Source organism: Danaus plexippus, assembly GCF_018135715.1.
Source record: "Danaus plexippus chromosome 9 unlocalized genomic scaffold, MEX_DaPlex mxdp_26, whole genome shotgun sequence".
NCBI classification, from domain to species: Eukaryota; Metazoa; Arthropoda; class Insecta; order Lepidoptera; family Nymphalidae; genus Danaus; species Danaus plexippus.
In genome coordinates, this window is record NW_026869848.1 from 1,065,546 (window position 1) to 1,084,266 (window position 18,721).

At 33.0% G+C, this 18,721-nt stretch overlaps 4 protein-coding genes and 1 long non-coding RNA gene across 6 annotated transcripts; 4 read left to right on the forward strand and 1 right to left on the reverse strand.

Moving 5' to 3' along the window:
* The first annotated feature begins 97 nt into the window (after nucleotides 1-97).
* LOC116767343 (uncharacterized) lies at nucleotides 98-1,064 on the forward strand. The gene is made up of 2 exons (XM_032657624.2): nucleotides 98-444; nucleotides 794-1,064. The coding sequence occupies exons 1-2, from the start codon at nucleotides 264-266 to the stop codon at nucleotides 970-972; spliced, it is 360 nt and encodes a 119-aa protein (XP_032513515.1). The 5' UTR covers nucleotides 98-263; the 3' UTR covers nucleotides 973-1,064.
* Nucleotides 690-8,564, reverse strand: LOC133320146 (uncharacterized). Its single transcript, XR_009753594.1, has 2 exons — nucleotides 8,375-8,564; nucleotides 690-964 (listed from the first exon to the last, which is right to left on the reverse strand). It is a non-coding gene; the product is annotated as an uncharacterized LOC133320146 (long non-coding RNA).
* Nucleotides 1,544-11,749, forward strand: LOC116767342 (uncharacterized). Of its 2 annotated transcripts, none has more exons than XM_032657623.2 (5): nucleotides 1,544-1,698; nucleotides 8,881-8,958; nucleotides 9,290-9,499; nucleotides 9,752-10,002; nucleotides 11,477-11,749. In XM_032657623.2, the coding sequence occupies exons 2-5, from the start codon at nucleotides 8,896-8,898 to the stop codon at nucleotides 11,574-11,576; spliced, it is 624 nt and encodes a 207-aa protein (XP_032513514.2). In that variant the 5' UTR covers nucleotides 1,544-1,698; nucleotides 8,881-8,895; the 3' UTR covers nucleotides 11,577-11,749. The 2 variants fall into 2 exon arrangements, with proteins under 2 accessions (XP_032513514.2, XP_061383441.1); XM_061527457.1 differs by lacking the exon at nucleotides 1,544-1,698 and adding an exon at nucleotides 6,746-6,822.
* Nucleotides 11,750-11,876: 127 nt separating this feature from the next.
* On the forward strand, nucleotides 11,877-14,211 carry LOC116767340 (23 kDa integral membrane protein-like). The gene is made up of 6 exons (XM_032657621.2): nucleotides 11,877-12,172; nucleotides 12,281-12,469; nucleotides 12,888-13,064; nucleotides 13,245-13,378; nucleotides 13,863-13,968; nucleotides 14,058-14,211. The coding sequence occupies exons 1-6, from the start codon at nucleotides 12,041-12,043 to the stop codon at nucleotides 14,139-14,141; spliced, it is 822 nt and encodes a 273-aa protein (XP_032513512.2). The 5' UTR covers nucleotides 11,877-12,040; the 3' UTR covers nucleotides 14,142-14,211.
* Nucleotides 14,212-15,511: 1,300 nt separating this feature from the next.
* On the forward strand, nucleotides 15,512-18,230 carry LOC116767344 (23 kDa integral membrane protein-like). Its single transcript, XM_032657625.2, has 5 exons — nucleotides 15,512-15,668; nucleotides 15,861-16,046; nucleotides 16,366-16,542; nucleotides 16,707-16,946; nucleotides 17,140-18,230. The coding sequence occupies exons 1-5, from the start codon at nucleotides 15,606-15,608 to the stop codon at nucleotides 17,233-17,235; spliced, it is 762 nt and encodes a 253-aa protein (XP_032513516.2). The 5' UTR covers nucleotides 15,512-15,605; the 3' UTR covers nucleotides 17,236-18,230.
* The last annotated feature ends 491 nt before the right edge of the window (nucleotides 18,231-18,721 follow it).

The following is an 18,721-nucleotide window of genomic DNA, read 5'->3' on the forward strand; positions in this document are numbered from 1 at the left end:
GTAATCACTGTGGATAGGACCTATCAAACTAATACCTACTTCAGTATTTTTCTCATAAATATTATTTTAAAATAACTTAGACATATATAAGTTAGGCTTCCTAAGTAGGCAACGTATACGTAACTTTTTTATATATCACAACAATAACATTATAAATATAAATCTCAAATACACAACGTCACGATGACATAACGTCACAGACATCAAAACAAACAAGTACAATAATATAATATACAATAAAACCCAAAAATAATGTGGGAGTGATGAATCGGGACTTCGTGTACGACCATCAGGGAAGGCCGACAGCTTGGTCCAGGGCTGGCAGCACCCTGAACAGGTGGTTGTGGGGCGCTCTCTGTTGCGGAGTACCCGGTATACCGTGCTATTTCTGTACGTGCTGTGAGAAGCTCGATGATACCGAGAGAGACCGCCCGAGAGTCAATCGTGGGTATCCCAAACGTCACATGTGTACTCACGGAAGAAACAATAAGTTTAAGTAAAAATCAAAGCTCTCCTTCATAAGGAACCATATGGATTTGTGATTCCGTATATGAATCTTACGCTTTTGTATTGATTCGTTGGAAAATCTAAAGAAATTAGGATTTTATAATGAAATCAAACATTTTAATATAATGTCATTTAGATATTAGAGCCTTTACATAGTTAAGGAAATAATTATTAAAAAGAAGTTTAGATGAGAAATAAGATCAAATATAATTTTATTTTAATGTTGTGGTATATTTTAAGTTATTTTTTTGAGAGTTTTTAAGAGGAAAATAACTTTTCTCAACAGAATCAACGGCGACTGGCGAGCGTATGACTCGTCCGCATCGACCGCACGCGCCGCGAGGAAGGAAGTCCACTCCGGAGATGCTGTCAGCGGTCAGATGTGCGCTGTCCCAGCTGCAGGGAGAACCAGCTCCACCATTACCTGCTACGCTGTCAGCGAGTCATTCATCAGAACCTGGATAGTATACACAACAGAGAAGACAAGACGGAAGTTATATTTCATCACTAAGCAGCAACTTAGGCATTTTAATTGTCATTCTTTATTGTTATCCTAGTAGTATTTTCCTTTTTTCCTTGGAAGTATATCAGGAGTCCGATTGACAAAATCTCGTAAGAAATTAAGTCTATCAGCGAAATGCTATTTCTAAAACATTTTAATATCGCCTGCCAAAATTATAAAGCAATAGTTTAGAAGATAACATTGTATAACATTAAAATATAATTGAATTGTTTCGTTGCTTTATTGACATTGGATTATTTTTTATTTGAATAAATATAAATCTTGTTAATTATACGTAAAATTTTAATTTTTCTCTCTTATAAAGTTAACAATAATCAAATAAAACTCCCCAAATTTCTAACAATTCTCCTTTGATAAGAATTAAATAAATAGGTAGGCATGTTTGACGTATAAGTGTCCCTGATACTGATAGTAATTATTTAATATATATACCAAAAATAATATATATATACTGAAGTGTAGATATACTAAAGGCTGTGCTACTTTCTTGCGTAATAAACTCGAAGGTTTCTTATCATGAGCGTGAGACGTGTCTCAGTACGCGTGAATTTCTTCTTAGCAGCACGACTGTTGACTGCTCTGTATGCAGTTAATTTCGGACAAGAAGTGATATAACAGTGATTTTCTTAGTGTTCATAAAAACATTACCTATTTGAAGAAGTCTTAATGTAAGTACTATTTTTATTATATATCTATACAGATACAAGGAGATATCAATTATGATTGTGCTCCTAAATCGAAAACATTTATTTAATACGTATATCAAAACAGTTTTACCTGTGACACAAAATGACGATTTGCTACAGCTGTCATAAAATCTCTTTATCTATTAAATAGTATTAAAAGTAGGACAAATTTTTTAAGTCACATTTTATTTGAAATCAATGAAACACCTAAATGAGTCATGTAATGTTTTATAGTTAGGCATTGTATGTTGTGTACTGAGAGATACTTCAAGGCTAAGGTCGGTGCACGTTATTAAACGTGTCACGAATTAAATCTCCGACCCGTAACGAGGGTTACGTTTTAACGAGTATCTATTGATACGTTAAACGGAATAAACATGTTCAAATAATAAACATTGTTTGTGTTAGATTGTACAATCGTTGCTTCTTGATTATTGTGTTTGTGCGCGTGTTTTAAAATTTTGTTATAACAAAAAAATAAACTTAAAGATGAATATTATTTAATATTAATTCTGTCTCTGAATTTATTGTAGAGTTACATATAATGTTTGTAATTTCGCTTTGTTGAGGTGTTATGTAGGTTTACTTTTAAAAGGTCTTCATAATGCGTGATATGTTTGATGATTTTAGTACTCTAAGATATGGGTACATTTAGAGATAAATTTATCAACAGTTATCATATCATTATAATATAGTCTAGACATTTTTCTAGAGTTATCTTAATTTTATTACATTACCCCTATATATAAGGTTATAGTTATTAGATGTCTTCGTAAAACTGAAAATTCTAAGTTATATAGATATTCGATAATCTTTATTAAGAGTAAAAACGACAAAATCTATATTAATGTATGATTTTAACTCGTTTACGCAAGAGTGATGGATGGATTTTAAAGAATCGTTTCAGTAATATAGCCAGTACGTACCAAATTAATACCAACTATACCTTATGAAACATAACTTGACCGTTGCTTTTCGAGGAAATACTCAGTTTTAGACAATAGATGGCGCTGCCTATTTGCGTTACATATATTTTCTTTAATTTCAATAACAGCAAAACTATTACTGTAGGATAATATTTTTGATAGTTTGCAAATTTTTGTACACAAACATTTAAGTTTGTCAATACTGGTACCAGCAACATACTTAACGATATGTCGTAACAGGTGACACAGATTTCTGAACGTATCATTGATCGTAATACGAGCCTCGGGACAATCAATTACTATAACATACAGATAACTATAAACGTACTACATGTTCATGTCGTCACACAAAATACGGAGTATTTCCTGTTTTTTATTCTTTTTCGCCTAGCAGCGTAGGTTAATTGAATGGATAACTGCAAACGCTCGGTTCGCAGTGTTACTTGCAGACTTGTGGTAAGAGCAGGCTCCAACTTTTACCGACGCCTATGGTATTGAACTTTAAGTTGAATTAGAACAAGGCTCTCAAGCTTCGAGTATTATTTTTATAATTAACGTACGGTTTGAACCTTTCCTTGAGGCATTGATGTCTCTGTTTTATATTTTTTATCTCGAAGACATATCGCAGAAGTTTGTAATGGAAGAATCATTTTTATTACACACTCTTTAATATTAAATGTATTCGGATTATTTTGGACGGATATGTTATTTGTTTTGTTATATACGAGACAAGCTTTGAAGTGGGACATTAGATAACAGAAAATAGGTTAGAAAAAATGCCTACATTATGTCCCATTTCGTTACATCGGTAGCAACAGTTACTTCGGTAAATTTTTGTACGTTAGTTAGGCTGCCCTAGTAGATTCGTTACAAATATGGTTAGCTAGAGAGAGGAGCTTGGAGGTGAGCGTTTAACGCTCGTTAGATAGGGGCCCCTTAAACCTACACCTGGGTCGCAAGTTCCAACTTTCAGGCACTGTTGAAGCTCCTCCTGAATCCATGGAATGATGAGAGGTTTCGTCTCGTTTTGATTCTGAATTTTATCTTCTATTAGATCTTATCTTATTTTTGTTATAAAAAAACCGTTTCACATTTGCTGCGTATTACTTTAACGTGATTATTTTTGTTTGTTTTAAGACTACTCAAATTAACTTAAATATTGGGATGTAATTAACAGTCTATTTAAACACTTGAGATATAACGTTTTAAAACATAGCGGCTACTCAACACATAGTTAACAAATAGTCTGTTTTTTTTAAGTTTAGGAAAACCTAATCCCTTTGCAATTCATTTTTTTTTTTAATATAATGATTACTTTGCTTGAAATATCAGTTTTAAAAATATTTTATTGATAAAATTTCGTGTATTTTAGTATTAACTTAGGTTATTATATGAAAAACTGGAAACGCTTTGTATGAAGTATGACAATACAATCTCAATAAAGACCATACTGATCTAGGGATCGTTTTTATAGTTATAGTATTGGAACTGCTAAGCACTTGTTGGTGGGATGTAGGATACTCCTGGATAGCGTTGACCACTACTGTCGTCACGATAGGGTTTTAGAAATCATACGCGAAGCGGTTAGTCTGTCGGCAGCAAGAGCTCAAAAAGAAATAACCTCAAACCAGCTGTCAATAGGTTTTGTGAGAGAAGGCACTAGGGCTACAAAATCAACCGTCAAGCCTTACTCTATTATTAAAGCGGCTTCAGATTGGACTATAATGATGGATACGTATGAGAAGCAATATAAATCCCAGAGGATATTTGTTTGACGGCGTCCAGACCGGAAGTTTTTTTATATTGACGATTTTTAAAGCGCGTTGTGATAATAGAGCTCACGGTTCCTTGGGAAACGACCATCCCAAAGACCATGCCATCAAGGTCAACATGTATTACAATGTCACATGATTTGAGTTTGTGGATAGTTTTTTTTTAAATTGTTTTTATATATATTTTTTGCAATTTAAAAAGAGGTCAAACAGGTCCCGAAACGTATAAAAAATTATAGTGTGTCTTGGCGAACGACAAAAATTCAGTATAAATGAAACGGACTCTACAGGTTTTTAATTATAGTTTATATAGCTAATATTATGTTTATCGAAATAAATATAAAATATGAAAAAAATAATTATAAAATATATTTTTTTATTGATATCGGTTCAAATGATATTTATTTGACATCCTCTGGCCGCTAAAACGCCTTCGATGAATGTAAAATTTCCAGCATATTTATCCTTAGATAGATAAGTATAATCTTTAGATCATTCCATTAATCTCGGGTTTCTTATCAATGATACGTGACTACAGAGATGTGGCTGAAACCTACTTCTTTTCGAGATAGCGCACAGCTCCCTGTGCGGAGTACTTTCACTGGATCCTATACCACAACCAGCGTATAGGATTTCCTTAAACTCAAGCTCTCCGAAAGAAATATGACGGCGACCAAAAAACATTTCTATTTATATATGTTTTCATAATATTTCGCATATCCCCAAGCAGGTATGTTATAAGTTAACCCAAGCTTACATCTTGTTTTAAACGAGTAGCTTATTTATAAAACACTGATCACAATCGGAGTCTTTGCCGCTAAGATGTGTTATTTAAGACAAGTAAAGGAAAACATTTAAATCTTTAACTACTTATTGTGCTCTTACTGCTTACTATAAAGTAAGCCTATGTTGCTTTTTGTGAATAGTTAATAAAGTCTAAGTAAATTTATCTTCCGCGTCTATTTTTTTTTTCAACCAAAGTACTTCAATCGGACTTGTGTTTATTTTTTAATTGTTTTTTCGATCGATTTAAGAAACATTATCGATTTATTCAGAACGTGCTGTTAAAATTCTTCATTAGTTACGATTAGTCAAATATGTTTTAGTAACTATCCAAAAGTTTTGCTTCATTTACTAATTCGAAGACCACGATCTATTTTAAATTAGAAATTTCTTTGTCTTTCCCTTTTCTGTGACATTTATTATTTAATGACAGTCTTAATATATCATAAATAACAAGATTATAATCTAAAGCATGTTTCAGTACATATTTATACATTTTCAAATGTACAAATTAACGCGCCGGATGTATGAAATTGAGTAAAATGTCTGAGGGCGTGATGAAATTAATCTACACGATTCATATATACATTATCCTCAACGCTTCACGCGTTTTATGCGGGTCTACAAATAAAGAGTTGTTTACGTTGAAAATATTAAGATCTTCCTTATAAAACATGTTGGCGTATTTTTAATATCTGGATGTGTAAACATTGTGCAATCACTAATGGCAGTGGCTTGACGGGAAGCGACGAACTCTGGGAGAGAAGGCCAACATTTTTTTATGGAACTGTTTGTAAAGGAATATTTTTAGTTAAAAATAAGTCGTGAACATTATTACTAGGCCTATTACTTTTACTAATCTATGTATCTTTTATGATAGTGCTTTTCGTTATGGATTTATACGATCAGATGAATCGCTTGTTTTGGCTCTGAACGGGAGCTAAACCTTAATTTGTTGTTTTAATTTAGGATCTTATCATTATATACTTTGATATAAGAAGAATTTGATTATTTTTCTATAGTTATACGTGTCTGAAAAGATGGCTGTGATGTTTTAGAACGAATAGTCCAAGTTACTTATTGTAATAAAGTTAATCACTGTAATTAAATTTTTATGAATTTTATATTATTTTGAATATGTATATAATACTTTTTTGTAATGAACTCGTATTTATTTATAAAAATTTATTTGAAACAAGTAGTGTTGTATGTTGTTGTAATCGATTGATGCTTATTTTTAGTACATCCGGTTTCTTAGCCGGTTATAAAATTTTCGACGATCTAATTTTAAATAGAGAACACAACAACTTGAAAAAGGAATTTAATTTTTTTTTTTAATATTAATCTATTATTTATTTAAACATCCCAAACGTACATCACCGAAGCATTACAAAACTGTAGAGTAGGTGCAGGAGTAGAACGTGGTGACGTCGCTTGTTTTGAATAGGTTAAACCGGTCGTGGACCATTATAACATGATCCTCTTCCCGTGAATGGTGTACGAAAATTTATGCTCTCAGTTGAAGTTAAGTGGAACAAAATAGATCAGGTTACGATGGCCGGTTGGTTGCAATATGTAAGTGACCGCGAAATAGATACGATCATTCTACATCTGAAGCTGGCGAGGTGAGTTACTTGTGGAGCGTGGATAAGATAATATTAACATTGCTTTATCATATTGTTATTTTTACTTTATTAATGTTTATGTCCATAATATTACATTTAAGAATACAAGTCGCCTATTCCATCTTGTTTGTGTATTGTAATTGCACAATACTTTTCGTTGTTTTTCTTTCGTGGTACCTACGACCTGACAATGACGCGGGTTTAATGTTTGAAGCTCTAAACTACACAGTTCACACGGATTGTTATAATTACGTTAAACCAAATTACGTATAGATATTAGACTGGTCTCATTTATATAAACATTTATATAAAGTTAACTTATTTTTTAATTTCCTAATTTTTTTATTTATTACGGTCTATGTAGAACAAACTTAACAAAGAATTTTCATATTTATTTCGTATGTCCAGTGCTTATTTCACTATATGATGTCATACATCGATTAACATGCGGTGAAAGTAAATTGTGTTGCATATTAAGTCATTAGTGTAGAATAAACAATGATACTTATTGCATAATAATTAATGATATCCGTAAAGGCAAGTTTAGATGTTCCGCTATAATTAAAATTAGTTTTTTTTTTTTTTATGCTATGGCTTCATTCGCACTGGAAACGCGGGATATTATAAATGTCATCGTTTTTATCAAAACAAGTCATAAGCTTCCTCTTTTCGTCTTAGATGTTTATAAAGAAATATAAATAACATTAATATTACAAATAGTACAGGCGTTCAAATAGAGGCCGTAAATGTGGCCTAAAAAACTATTACGAAATTCTCAAAGTAAACAATTTTGAAATAACCTTTTTTAATCGATTCACACGCTCAATGACGAGCGGAATATTTTACCGAATATAATGTTTTCATAATTTCTTTTGTCAGATATAATTATATAGGGAATTGCGTAATTTATTTTTGCATTTTATGATAATTACATATATTCTAACATTGTTACGAGACAGGAGGTCTAATTGGTAGATTATTACCGGGATAATAATTTGTTCCCGCGAAGGAATAATTTCGAATAATAAAAAACTTGTTACTTGACACATAAAAATGTCTCTATTAATGTCACTTTTCTTTTGGTGAAAGAAACTTAACCTGCAAATTTTTTGAAACATTTACAAATATATATGACGGAACTTAAAACGCTCTCTGGACTTCTAGACCTTTGATTCTTAGTAGTCATATCACCAGAATGTAATGTAGTATGTCATAACATAATCAACTGTATTATGCAGGTGTCTGTATTGTAAACAAACAATTTGCATATTATATTGAAACGTATTTTCCTGTCTTTGTTTTCGTTCAATTTTTTTTTCATTAGATCGTCGACAAAAACAATGGGAATCAATTAAAAATATTCCCCTGCTGGTTATAAGTTTTTAAACAGAAATTAGTCTAAGAATTTGATTGTTTATTTGATTGTATGACTGAATCACCAACACGAGACAGTTTTTATCTATATTTTAAGAGAGTCATTCGCTTCTAATACTTAAAATGCATTTGATTTTTAAACCCAAATAAGCCAAACCCGAGTATAACTATTATTTACCTGTAGGCTGTGATAAATTCACAAAATGAGGTCCAAGTAGAGTGCGCAGGTAAATCTTGTGGTCGACATTTTTTATGTATCACAAACTATTTATTACCTGTTAGGCACTTTTATAGTATAGATCAGCATTTTATTGTCATAAAGCACTCAGGTGACACATTATACATCGATGGCGGCAATGCTGATGCGTTCCGTTCCATGCATTAATGATGTAGTTGCCTTTTATTAACATCATGGTCTCTGTTTTAATAAGGAAATTAATTCACATTGATAGTATGACGTGTTTTTAGATTATTTTTCTGTTAACGAAAGAATTATCTCGGTTATTTATTCTCTTTGTTCCGAAATCTCACTAAATGAGCCAATACTCTGTGACATAAAATACCCAAATTCACCGATAGTTCTTCTAAATGAAGCAAATAAATGGTTGCAACTATATATTTTTTTTGGTTTGTTTTAGCAGATAATGTTTTTAATAACAAGTATTCATTTATTTTTGTTTTCAGACAATAAATGTAAAAATGCTTTACCATTTGCTATTTTTGTCGGTGGCAGGCGTTATTGTATCTGCGCAGAATGTTGGGGTGAGTACAAGAGTTATTATGAATATAAGAAAAATTGATGCCATTTATTTTTGAATATAATGATCGGATGTTGTCAGGATTCCAGTTGAATCTCCAGGGACGAGTCTAAAAACGTTTACAAATTTAAGGTCTTTGCCTAAATAAACTATAAACGAAATTCGATCGTTTTTTCTAAAAATATAAAAACTATTTCAAGATTAGTACTTTTTTAATCTGTAAAGCTTATTGTATTTACCTTCACCATATATCTTGAAATGTATTTTCAGCTTTCTCATCATTTATTTGGTGTAAATAATGTTAAAAGAGCTTTTATTTTTTATTAACTTTCCAGAACGCACCGTTGAGAGCTATAGTTAAACTTTCAAGTCCCGACGGTCGTGATGTCCATGGAAATATTACCCTCACTCAGCTGGAGGGCAGGGTCCATGTGGAGGGTTCCATCTACGGTTTGCCCCCAGGACAGTACGGCTTCCACGTACATGAGACTGGAGACATAACTCGAGGCTGTATCTCCACTGGATCGCATTTCAATCCTGAGAAGGTGATTTGGATTCATTACACACTAGCTTAAAACTGTTTCTATATATCATATATGATTTTTTTTTGTATTCGAGGTTGTGAATTGAACTTGCATGAATAGTGTGTTTTAGGAGGTCAAGACCAAAAAAGGATCATAGATTTTGACAGTTGTAACTAGATCTCAGGGCTCCAAACTGCCCAATAATTATAAATAGTAATTGTAATTTTTTTCTACTAGTAAAGTTTGTTGACGGTGACAATTTATCGTTCGCAGAAAGACCACGGCCATCCCAGCGATGAAGTCCGTCACGTTGGAGACTTGGGGAACGTTGAATTTGATATGAACAGATTCAGTAACATCAATTTCGAAGACAAATTGATCGCTTTGTACGGACCCCACAACGTTCTTGGAAGGGCAATTGTCTTACACGAAAAGGCCGATGACTTCGGCAGATCAGACCATCCTGACTCCAGGAAGACGGGCAACGCCGGCGGACGAGTCGCGTGTGGAGTCATCGGCATCCTGTAATAATATGCGCTTTATATTTCCCATGATTCCTTTGTGTTACGACTGGAATATTTGTTTCCTATCAAATCTCTCTCTATAAATATTGTGTTTCGTCATAACATTTCGTCACATCACAATGATATTTTAGAAATTTTATGTAATTAAGTATAATTTTAAATAAAAAATGAACAAATTGTATTTCTATATGTTGATGTTTTTATTGTGCATTTTTCTCGGTATTTTTATAATTAAAACCAGCGTTCAGCGTATGAAGAGCAGGAAATAAAGTTACAACTACTTTAGGGTATTTTGTTTACGATACTTAAGGCTGTGCCTACATACTAACTTACGTACTAAGGTACCTCTATACTATCTTGAACTGTTTTATTTCGGACCGATTTCAAGGACATGGGATCGTTGCTTTGATAAATAAACCCATGTTTATAAAAACAAATAAAGATAAAATGGACGAATAGGTTAAATTTATCAAATGACAGTAATGACCTCAAATAATAATAGTCTTAATCTATATAAACATTGATAGTATAGTTTCGAGAGAAAGTCTGACGTTTCATGAGAGCGTCGACGGAAATGTGCACGAATGAAAAAAAAATATTAATATTTATATATTGCTTATTGTTATAGTGTGCTGGTAAAATATAATTAGAGTATTTTTAAAAAAAATTAAAATAAACGCCTTTATTCCATCCGACAAACTCCTTCGTATTTCCTCTACAGAGTACTCAAGATTATAATACCCTAACAAATGAGAACCTTGGTATAAGCAAAATATAACATTATTCCAGTGTTTTTGTTTTAATTTTTTTTGATACGGAATATTTCATTACACTAAATTAAATACGATTCATAGGGTAACAAAATAAAAGACATCAATGAATGGGACCATTTTATACAAGGAATGTTGCCAAAATAAAAAATTATAACATTATTAACTATTACTAGTTGAGTTAATTTAGAAACAAGTACAAGAAAAAAAATTCTTAAAAAGAACGGAACGTCTTATGTTTTTAAAATTGGAATCATTCTTTAACGCTATTTACTTACTTGTAAAATTATTACCAAAATTTACGTCAAAGATACCAGCCATAAGAAGTTTTTTTTTCCACATTATAAAATATTTTTCACTAACTTTGTAGATTACGAATGCCTATCTTGTGATGTCTTAATGATATGATATGATATTGAACATGTGTTTAAGATGACGCGATACAAGGCTTACTTACATTCAGCTTCAGAATACGGGTCTTAGTTATAGAAAAAATTATATCACAGCCCTGACATTGCAAAATCTATTTAACACAATGTTTTGATGGAAACAAAAATTTTATATTGCTAAAATTTTTGTTTCATTTTCAACATATGTATTTGAATATATTTTGGTAATTATTTAATTTTTAACTCATGTCTTTACAGATTAAATAGTCAGTTTACTTACATTTTGATATAAAACACTTTTTCTTCTTCTTTCAGGAGTCCTGTATTTGGGTGGGACGCAAGTGATGCTTCGACAACCCTGATCTCATACGGAACTTCAATAATTTTACTGATTCTGACAGTGATATTACAATAGTACAATAATACCTTCTGTTGGCAGCCTTATTTTGCTATTGGCACGTATTTTACTTTCGTCATCCCGTCCAATAACTATGTGCTATATAATAGTGATTATTTATTTACACAATTTAATTTATTAATATTTCTTATTCTGTATATTTGTAAGAATAAATGTTTTATTTATATAAATGTGTTTCAATATAATTAGTGTTTGACATCAACAGTGTATTATCTTTAAGTACCCTTCCCATAATTTCAAACTATGTCTATATTATTTATATAAAACATTTAATTGTCCTGTATCAACTGTTTATTCTCAGGATGATCAGTATAATGTTATAGGTTAGAATTTTGCATGGAATTGTAGCAACAATGTGTCAGTGATAAGGTCTAAAATAGCTTTTCCCATCAATGTATGTTCGTAATCTATGTGGTGTACTGTAAATGGACTATACAAAGAAGTTGCCCACAGTTTAGTCAATGTCAAATGGTTCACCCAGTGACTGTGTTCAAATAAATAGTATTGGATTAACAAAAATGCTTGTCAACTTCGCCCAAATAAGTAGAAGCTGCGCTCGAACTCTTCTGCTAGTATTGAACGGATGTTGCATTGTAAGTAAACTATTATTGGAAATACGCCATACTTTGTAGAAAAATATGAGATGGCAAAAAAAAAAACATAATGAAAAGTTTTTTATTCAACATGGAATCTTATTCCAGCTTTTGGCTCTATGCACCCTGATTTTCGCGGTAGTGGACACGAAGATCGTGAAGCAGTATGGAGAGGAACGTGCGAGTGGAACCTTCGTCGGAGACGTCATCATCAGCGTGGCCTGCTTATTATTGATATCCGTGTCGGCCTTGGGATCGATCGGCGCTGTCAGAGGGAACATCAAAATCCTTTACATCGTACGGTTTTAAATAGCAAAATTTCTTCCCAAGTATGGTTTAATAAATAACGAAAATTTAAAGTAATTCTAGTAAAAATTATTTGGTTAAGGTATTTATAAATTATAACTACTAAGAACTGACCTTCAGTTGGGAAATAACAAAAATATATAACCATAGGCATTTTCTTAGATTCTGGTCTCCTTGTCTGGCTAAAAACAAAGCCTAACTGAAAATCAGTCATCATTGCAATAATTGACGTTAAAAAAAACAATGGCAAAAAAAAACACTGAAAAGATCTATCCGTGGCACTTAAGCAAGAAATGCTTGGTGACTTCCAAACAATTCTTTAATACTACTTGTATTTCAGATAATGCAAGATCACTGGATATTACATCTATCTTTTAAAAATCTTAGAATAAGTTTTTGGACATTTCAGTACATCGGATTGCTGATGATTCTTGTGATGGTGGAAATGCTGATCGCTATTTACGTGTCCGTCGAGAGGTACAATCTCGAGTTCAGGGTATCAGATTGGCTCAGAGAAGACTTCTTTCGTAACAGCACAGATGAAGATGTCATCCACCTTAAGCTCTGGGATGATTTGCAAATGACAGTAAGCGAAATTATTATCGAGGATTTTCTATGCTGTTTGTTTTTATTAATTGGTAACGTGAAACTATTAGTTGAGTACTAACGTTGCCTTTTCTTGAGCCATATTTTTTATTGAAGATTAATGCAAAAAATCCCCGATTTTTTTTTGGTTGTAGTTTAATTCAAAATTTTCTCTTGTTAGTATGAATGCTGTGGTCTAAATGGGCCAGAAGATTACGCTGCTATACAATACCATATCAGACTTTCATGCTGTCCACGAGCTTATCGTGCCAGGACGTCTTACGCACAGCAGCAATTGTATCGAACATGTATCGAGTAAGAATGACTGGCATTGAATTTAAAAACGCTAAGGTCTGTTTAGATCTTATATATTTTTAGGTCATGAAAGTTAGGACTCTCACTGCTTATTATAAATTTCATCGACTGTCTTAGCTACGCTTTGGAACTTGAAAAGTTATAGGAAAAATTCTTATAATCACCGTGGCTTGTTATTTGGCTATATATAACTTGGTTTTTCTTTTAGAAGACGTTACGGAAAAATCAATAAATAGGAATATCATGCATACAATACTTGCTAATCGATTACTATGTTTATAAGTCGCTTTTCCGTCACTGAAGCTATTTCATTGGATATTAGTATGACTGCATATAGAAATATTTCTGAAATGAGAAGAATAGTGAGACGTCGTCGTGAAGTTGAATGTGGAAAACTAATGAATTAAATATATAATAAATAAGCAATCACAAAGTTTTTCTTCTCGAAGTTAGTTTGAACAGATGATAATGAGTTTTATTACAGAACAGCTACTTATTACACGGAGGGCTGTGAGGACGAAATCCGAAACATCTTACGATCAGACGCTGACTGGCTCGTCGGCGTCGCGGTTACGTGTTTCTGGTTTGAGGTTAAACAAAAAACACTTATACAATTCCTTTCAAACAAAAAGTTTGACGAAACCTCTGAAACTATAAGTCTCTTTCCTTAATGTTCCAGGCCGCGGGAATGCTTCTGGCCATGTGGGTCGCCAACAACGCCAGGGACGCCGTGCAAGTCTTCAAGGGCGCTCCTAGATTTTAGTTTAGTTTGCCTTGTTTCATTTTATTTTTAAATAGGAACAATAAATTATACAGTCATCAATACAATGAAATGAGTCTTTATTTTTGCGATCTCAATTTTTCAAATTTTATCAACTGAAATCTATAAGTATGAAATATCAAATTGCCTGGTTTTTTTTCTTCTTTTCTAGCAAAATAAAGTGATGTCGATGAGTTAAATAGTGATTACCTTCCTAATGATAACCTTCGCTGGTGGCGGTGAGTTTAGGCAGGGTGTTCACTGTCATGAGATTTAACTATACTCCTCATGTTAGAGAATAGCTTAAGCGTAACTGTGTAACGCTGCAATGTTTTGTTTTATCGAAGGTCCTCAGTTCTTGCACAATACCAATCAGCGTGTGCAATACAAAGACATCGCAGACAATAATTTTTATATATAGCATTATTAGAGCAGAGCAAATTGAACTTTAAATTGGGAAACATAGAGTGAAAAGTTCATCACATGGGCAGGATCCTAACATGAAACATCGCTTCGCTTGCTTGTGGAGGTCAAGTATAGGCTAGCAAACGATAAGTCTTCTTAATTGTATATTCTATGAGATCTCAACAAATTCTCTGTCTCTACTATTTTATATTTATAAAACTATCTGGTGTAAGTGATGTCTCTGGGTTTGATATATCCATGCCATATGGGCCTAAGTCTTAGTTTGTTATCAGTGTTCTTATAGATAGCCTTACTTAGAATAAAAAACAATTTTGATTTACCAATACAGTAAACAGGTTATTTTTAGACATAAGTGACAGTTATCACACCTATGTACATACATGTATATTTAAAATTCATACCAAATTTTTAACTAGTATTGAATCAATAACTTTAATTTTTTTATTTTTTAGGCGTCATTAACTTTACTATATAATTACCTATAGTTAATGCTATATAATAATCAAAAAGTGTTTATGTATTTGACAATAAATCAATATAGGAATTAAGAGGTCGAAGTGGCTTAGAGAAAAGTTAATTATTTACGCTATGAATATTGCATTGAGCGATCGATGATAATTTTTATTACGGTTCGTCAATCCAATATGGAACGTATTAAAAGTCATACAGAGTTTATAATCATATATCAACTCGATTGGAACAAAGACGTCCGTGACAAATGGAAAGAGGATATGCCTTTTCCCACGATCTAAATATAATTATAACAAAGAAAACTCGAGAGGGCGGAGGTTGACATGAAAACGGAGACTCGGGGCGATTAAATTAACAAAACACAAATAATACAAAGTTCTATACAAATACGTGATACATCGTTAGCACGCAGTTTAAACGGTAAAATGGGTAATACCAGAAATATAAAAAGAAACACGAAGCACGCTCTGCCTATCACACCATCGCGGCCATAACGAGCAGTCGAGTGCATGGTCGATACAGTCATGGGTCATTTGCCGCCCACACGCTGATGTTGACGGACCTTTCACTATGAAACCCAAAAGCATTAGATGCATGAAGTTCTTTCTCGCGCTCTTTAACATAATATTCATTGTGAGTCCGATTGATGTTTCCATGATGTATTGATCGCGATAGTTGGCTTAGGTTTTTAATCCCAGCACTAACTCGCTAAATCATTGTTATCGATAATTCTTTAGGAATTTTTAATAGAGTTTTAAATATCATACAATTTTTACACAATGTGTATTGCTGTGCTGGATTTAAAGCTAACAAATTTCTGTGCAGTTGTTCGGACTGGTCCTGATGGCGATATGTGTGATCAATATGCGTGATCGCGCTCACCGCGAACAGCCGTCCTCACTGTCCCGGGGAGTGCTGTCTTTTATCCTTACCCTGGGATTTGGGCTGATCGTCACAGCTGTGCTAGGCTGCATTGGCTCATTAAGAGAAAATGTCAAGATTCTATACGTGGTATGTTATTAAGGTGCCAGTGTATTTATGTCTGATGATAGCAGAATTATCGAATAGTTAATTTTTATAGACCTATATTGGGAGTACCGAGTTAGGGGGTCTTATAATTACGTATAAGATTAAGGTTTCCTTAAAAAAAATACGTTGAAGATCTTTGTGGTACATATTTTACTCCTTCTTAACATACATATTTATGAGTGATAGGTGAGGAATTTATAATAAATTTTTAGATATCTTTTACTGCAGTTATGTTATTTAAGAAAATAAAGGTTTAGTGGATGAATTTACTTCTTACATGCATTCCCAAACCTGCTTCCAGCACTCCTGTTTCCTCATGTTCCTGTTATCGGTAGAGGTGATGGTCGGAGTGGGGAGTGCCGTCATAAACGCCTGGGTCGGAGGAGGCAGTGAACTCAGACTGCAGTTCTATAAGAACATCACAGTCGATGATGAAGGACCTAACCAGCAGGCGTTCTGGGACAAATTACAGTCTGAAGTAACAATTTCTAATAATAAACAGTTTGTTTCTATTATTAATAAGAAGACATCGCAGATATTGCAACGAATGATGCCTTTTTGTCCAATTAATTGAAATATACGAAAAATTACAGGAATCGAAATGAAGGATAAAGTAAACGATATATATATATTTTTTATCAGAACCAATGCTGCGGCGTGGACGGCCCCCAAGACTATGCCATCTTACAACGAGATATCCCCGCGTCTTGTTGCGCACGCGCTCACCCCTTACGAGAAGGCGGTGCGAGAAGACATCTACACTCTACCTGTATCACCGAAAGATCATACTACGTGAGAGGCTGCGAGGAAGTGCTGCGACAAAAGAAGGCATTCAAGGGAAACATTTTTATTACAACTGGAATTATTTTCACTCTATTGGAGGTTGGTTACGTTATTTACTAAGATACATTAACTCAGTGACATGTTACATTAAATTAGTCTTTATTTCGGTATTTATTAGTAGAAATTTAAGTTTTTATTAATATATACTTTGGAATCGGGACTACAGAAGGTGAAGTAATAAAAATATAGCCTTATGCACCATAATATAGAATAATTTGAATATTTATTTCAGATCGTATGCATCATTCTGTCTCTGTGGATGGCTCGCGTTGTCAGGCAGGAACGTCGAAAACTTCAACAGAACTTACAAGCTCATTTCGAGACATAAACCTAACCTAACGTGTTCAAGAAAGCGCACTCACGTGACAGTTATACAGATAATGTAGCGACAATGTTTATCAAATGATTACCACAAGAAAAAACCATCGCAACTCATTGAAGACTTTCTGCATGCACATTGGAATTTTCACTTTTAGCACATTTTATTATTAGACAATTCAAACGTAAGGAAACGTCAAATTAGCTGATAGCTGTGATAAACTGTAGTTATAAAATTAAAGAGGTCTCGGACCTAAAAACAAAATGTATATTCGATTAGCGGGTTCTAAAATTCCGCCATGTTTTATTTCGTAGTTCAATAGGCGAATGTTTTAACAGCTGTGCATTTGGGACCAACGTTGTAAAAAATATTTAATATGCTTTCTCTATCATTACTATCTGAGTTAGGCCGCACTATATTTGAGGTTGTAAGCATTCAAATTGTTACAATTAATTGTCTAATGCTTATTTATTTTAGGGATAACATGACACCTAAATAATTTTTTCAATATACCTACCAGTTGAAGTAAAAACAGTTATTAGTCTGGTATCATTATTCATATAATGCAGGGACTTTTTTTCATATATTTACTTATTATATAATTTATTTAATATGTAATTATTCACAGAGATTTCTTTAAAGTGTGCGAATTTTTAAATTATAAAACAGTTTATAAGATATAACTCTCGCCTTTAAGACATCTCTAAGTTAACTGATCTCATTATATTGTGAACCACTTTAAATATTTTCTAAGAATGTAGACTTTGTGAGATTTAATAATTTTGATACTTGTTTGTTAAATATTTTATTAGGATGCATTGAAAGATTTTTTTTCCTTTAATTTATTTCGTTAATGTGACCAATTAAACTAGCTACGACAAACTACAAATAGATTTAAGGAGTTGTTGTTAAGTTGTTCTTCTCATAAATGTTTCACAAACTCACTGATATTAATTGCCAATATAAATTTATACTTTTTCACGAATAAACTCTATGTCTTTCAATTGTTTATCTTATTTACAAAACATAAAATGTGGGATAGTTTTATACAACTTCAATGCAAATGAAAATTTTCTTGGATTTCAGTCATACTCGTAAGAATAAACTATTTCATACAAATTTTCTATGCTGCGTATTAAAATTGAGTTTTTATTCTTAAAGCAAAAGAAAATAGGATAAGGTATAACAGCCAATCTCTCTGCAACCTGCTAAAAGACTTGGGTCTGCCAAGAACTAACATCTGTTCAATCTTGGAACGTACGTCGAAGCCAGCTCTAGTAGGTTCGTTTCAAATATGGTTAGGTAGAGAGAGGAGCTTGGACAGCGGAGATGAGAGTTTAACGCGCGTTAGATAGGGGTCCCCTAAACCTGCACCTGGGTCGCAAGTACCAGGCACTTATGAAGCTCCTCTGCCTGCAACGCGATGTACCCGGCACCCGCACGGTGAATCCAAGGAATGCTTGGAAGTTTCGTCTCTTCAATTACATATTTTGAT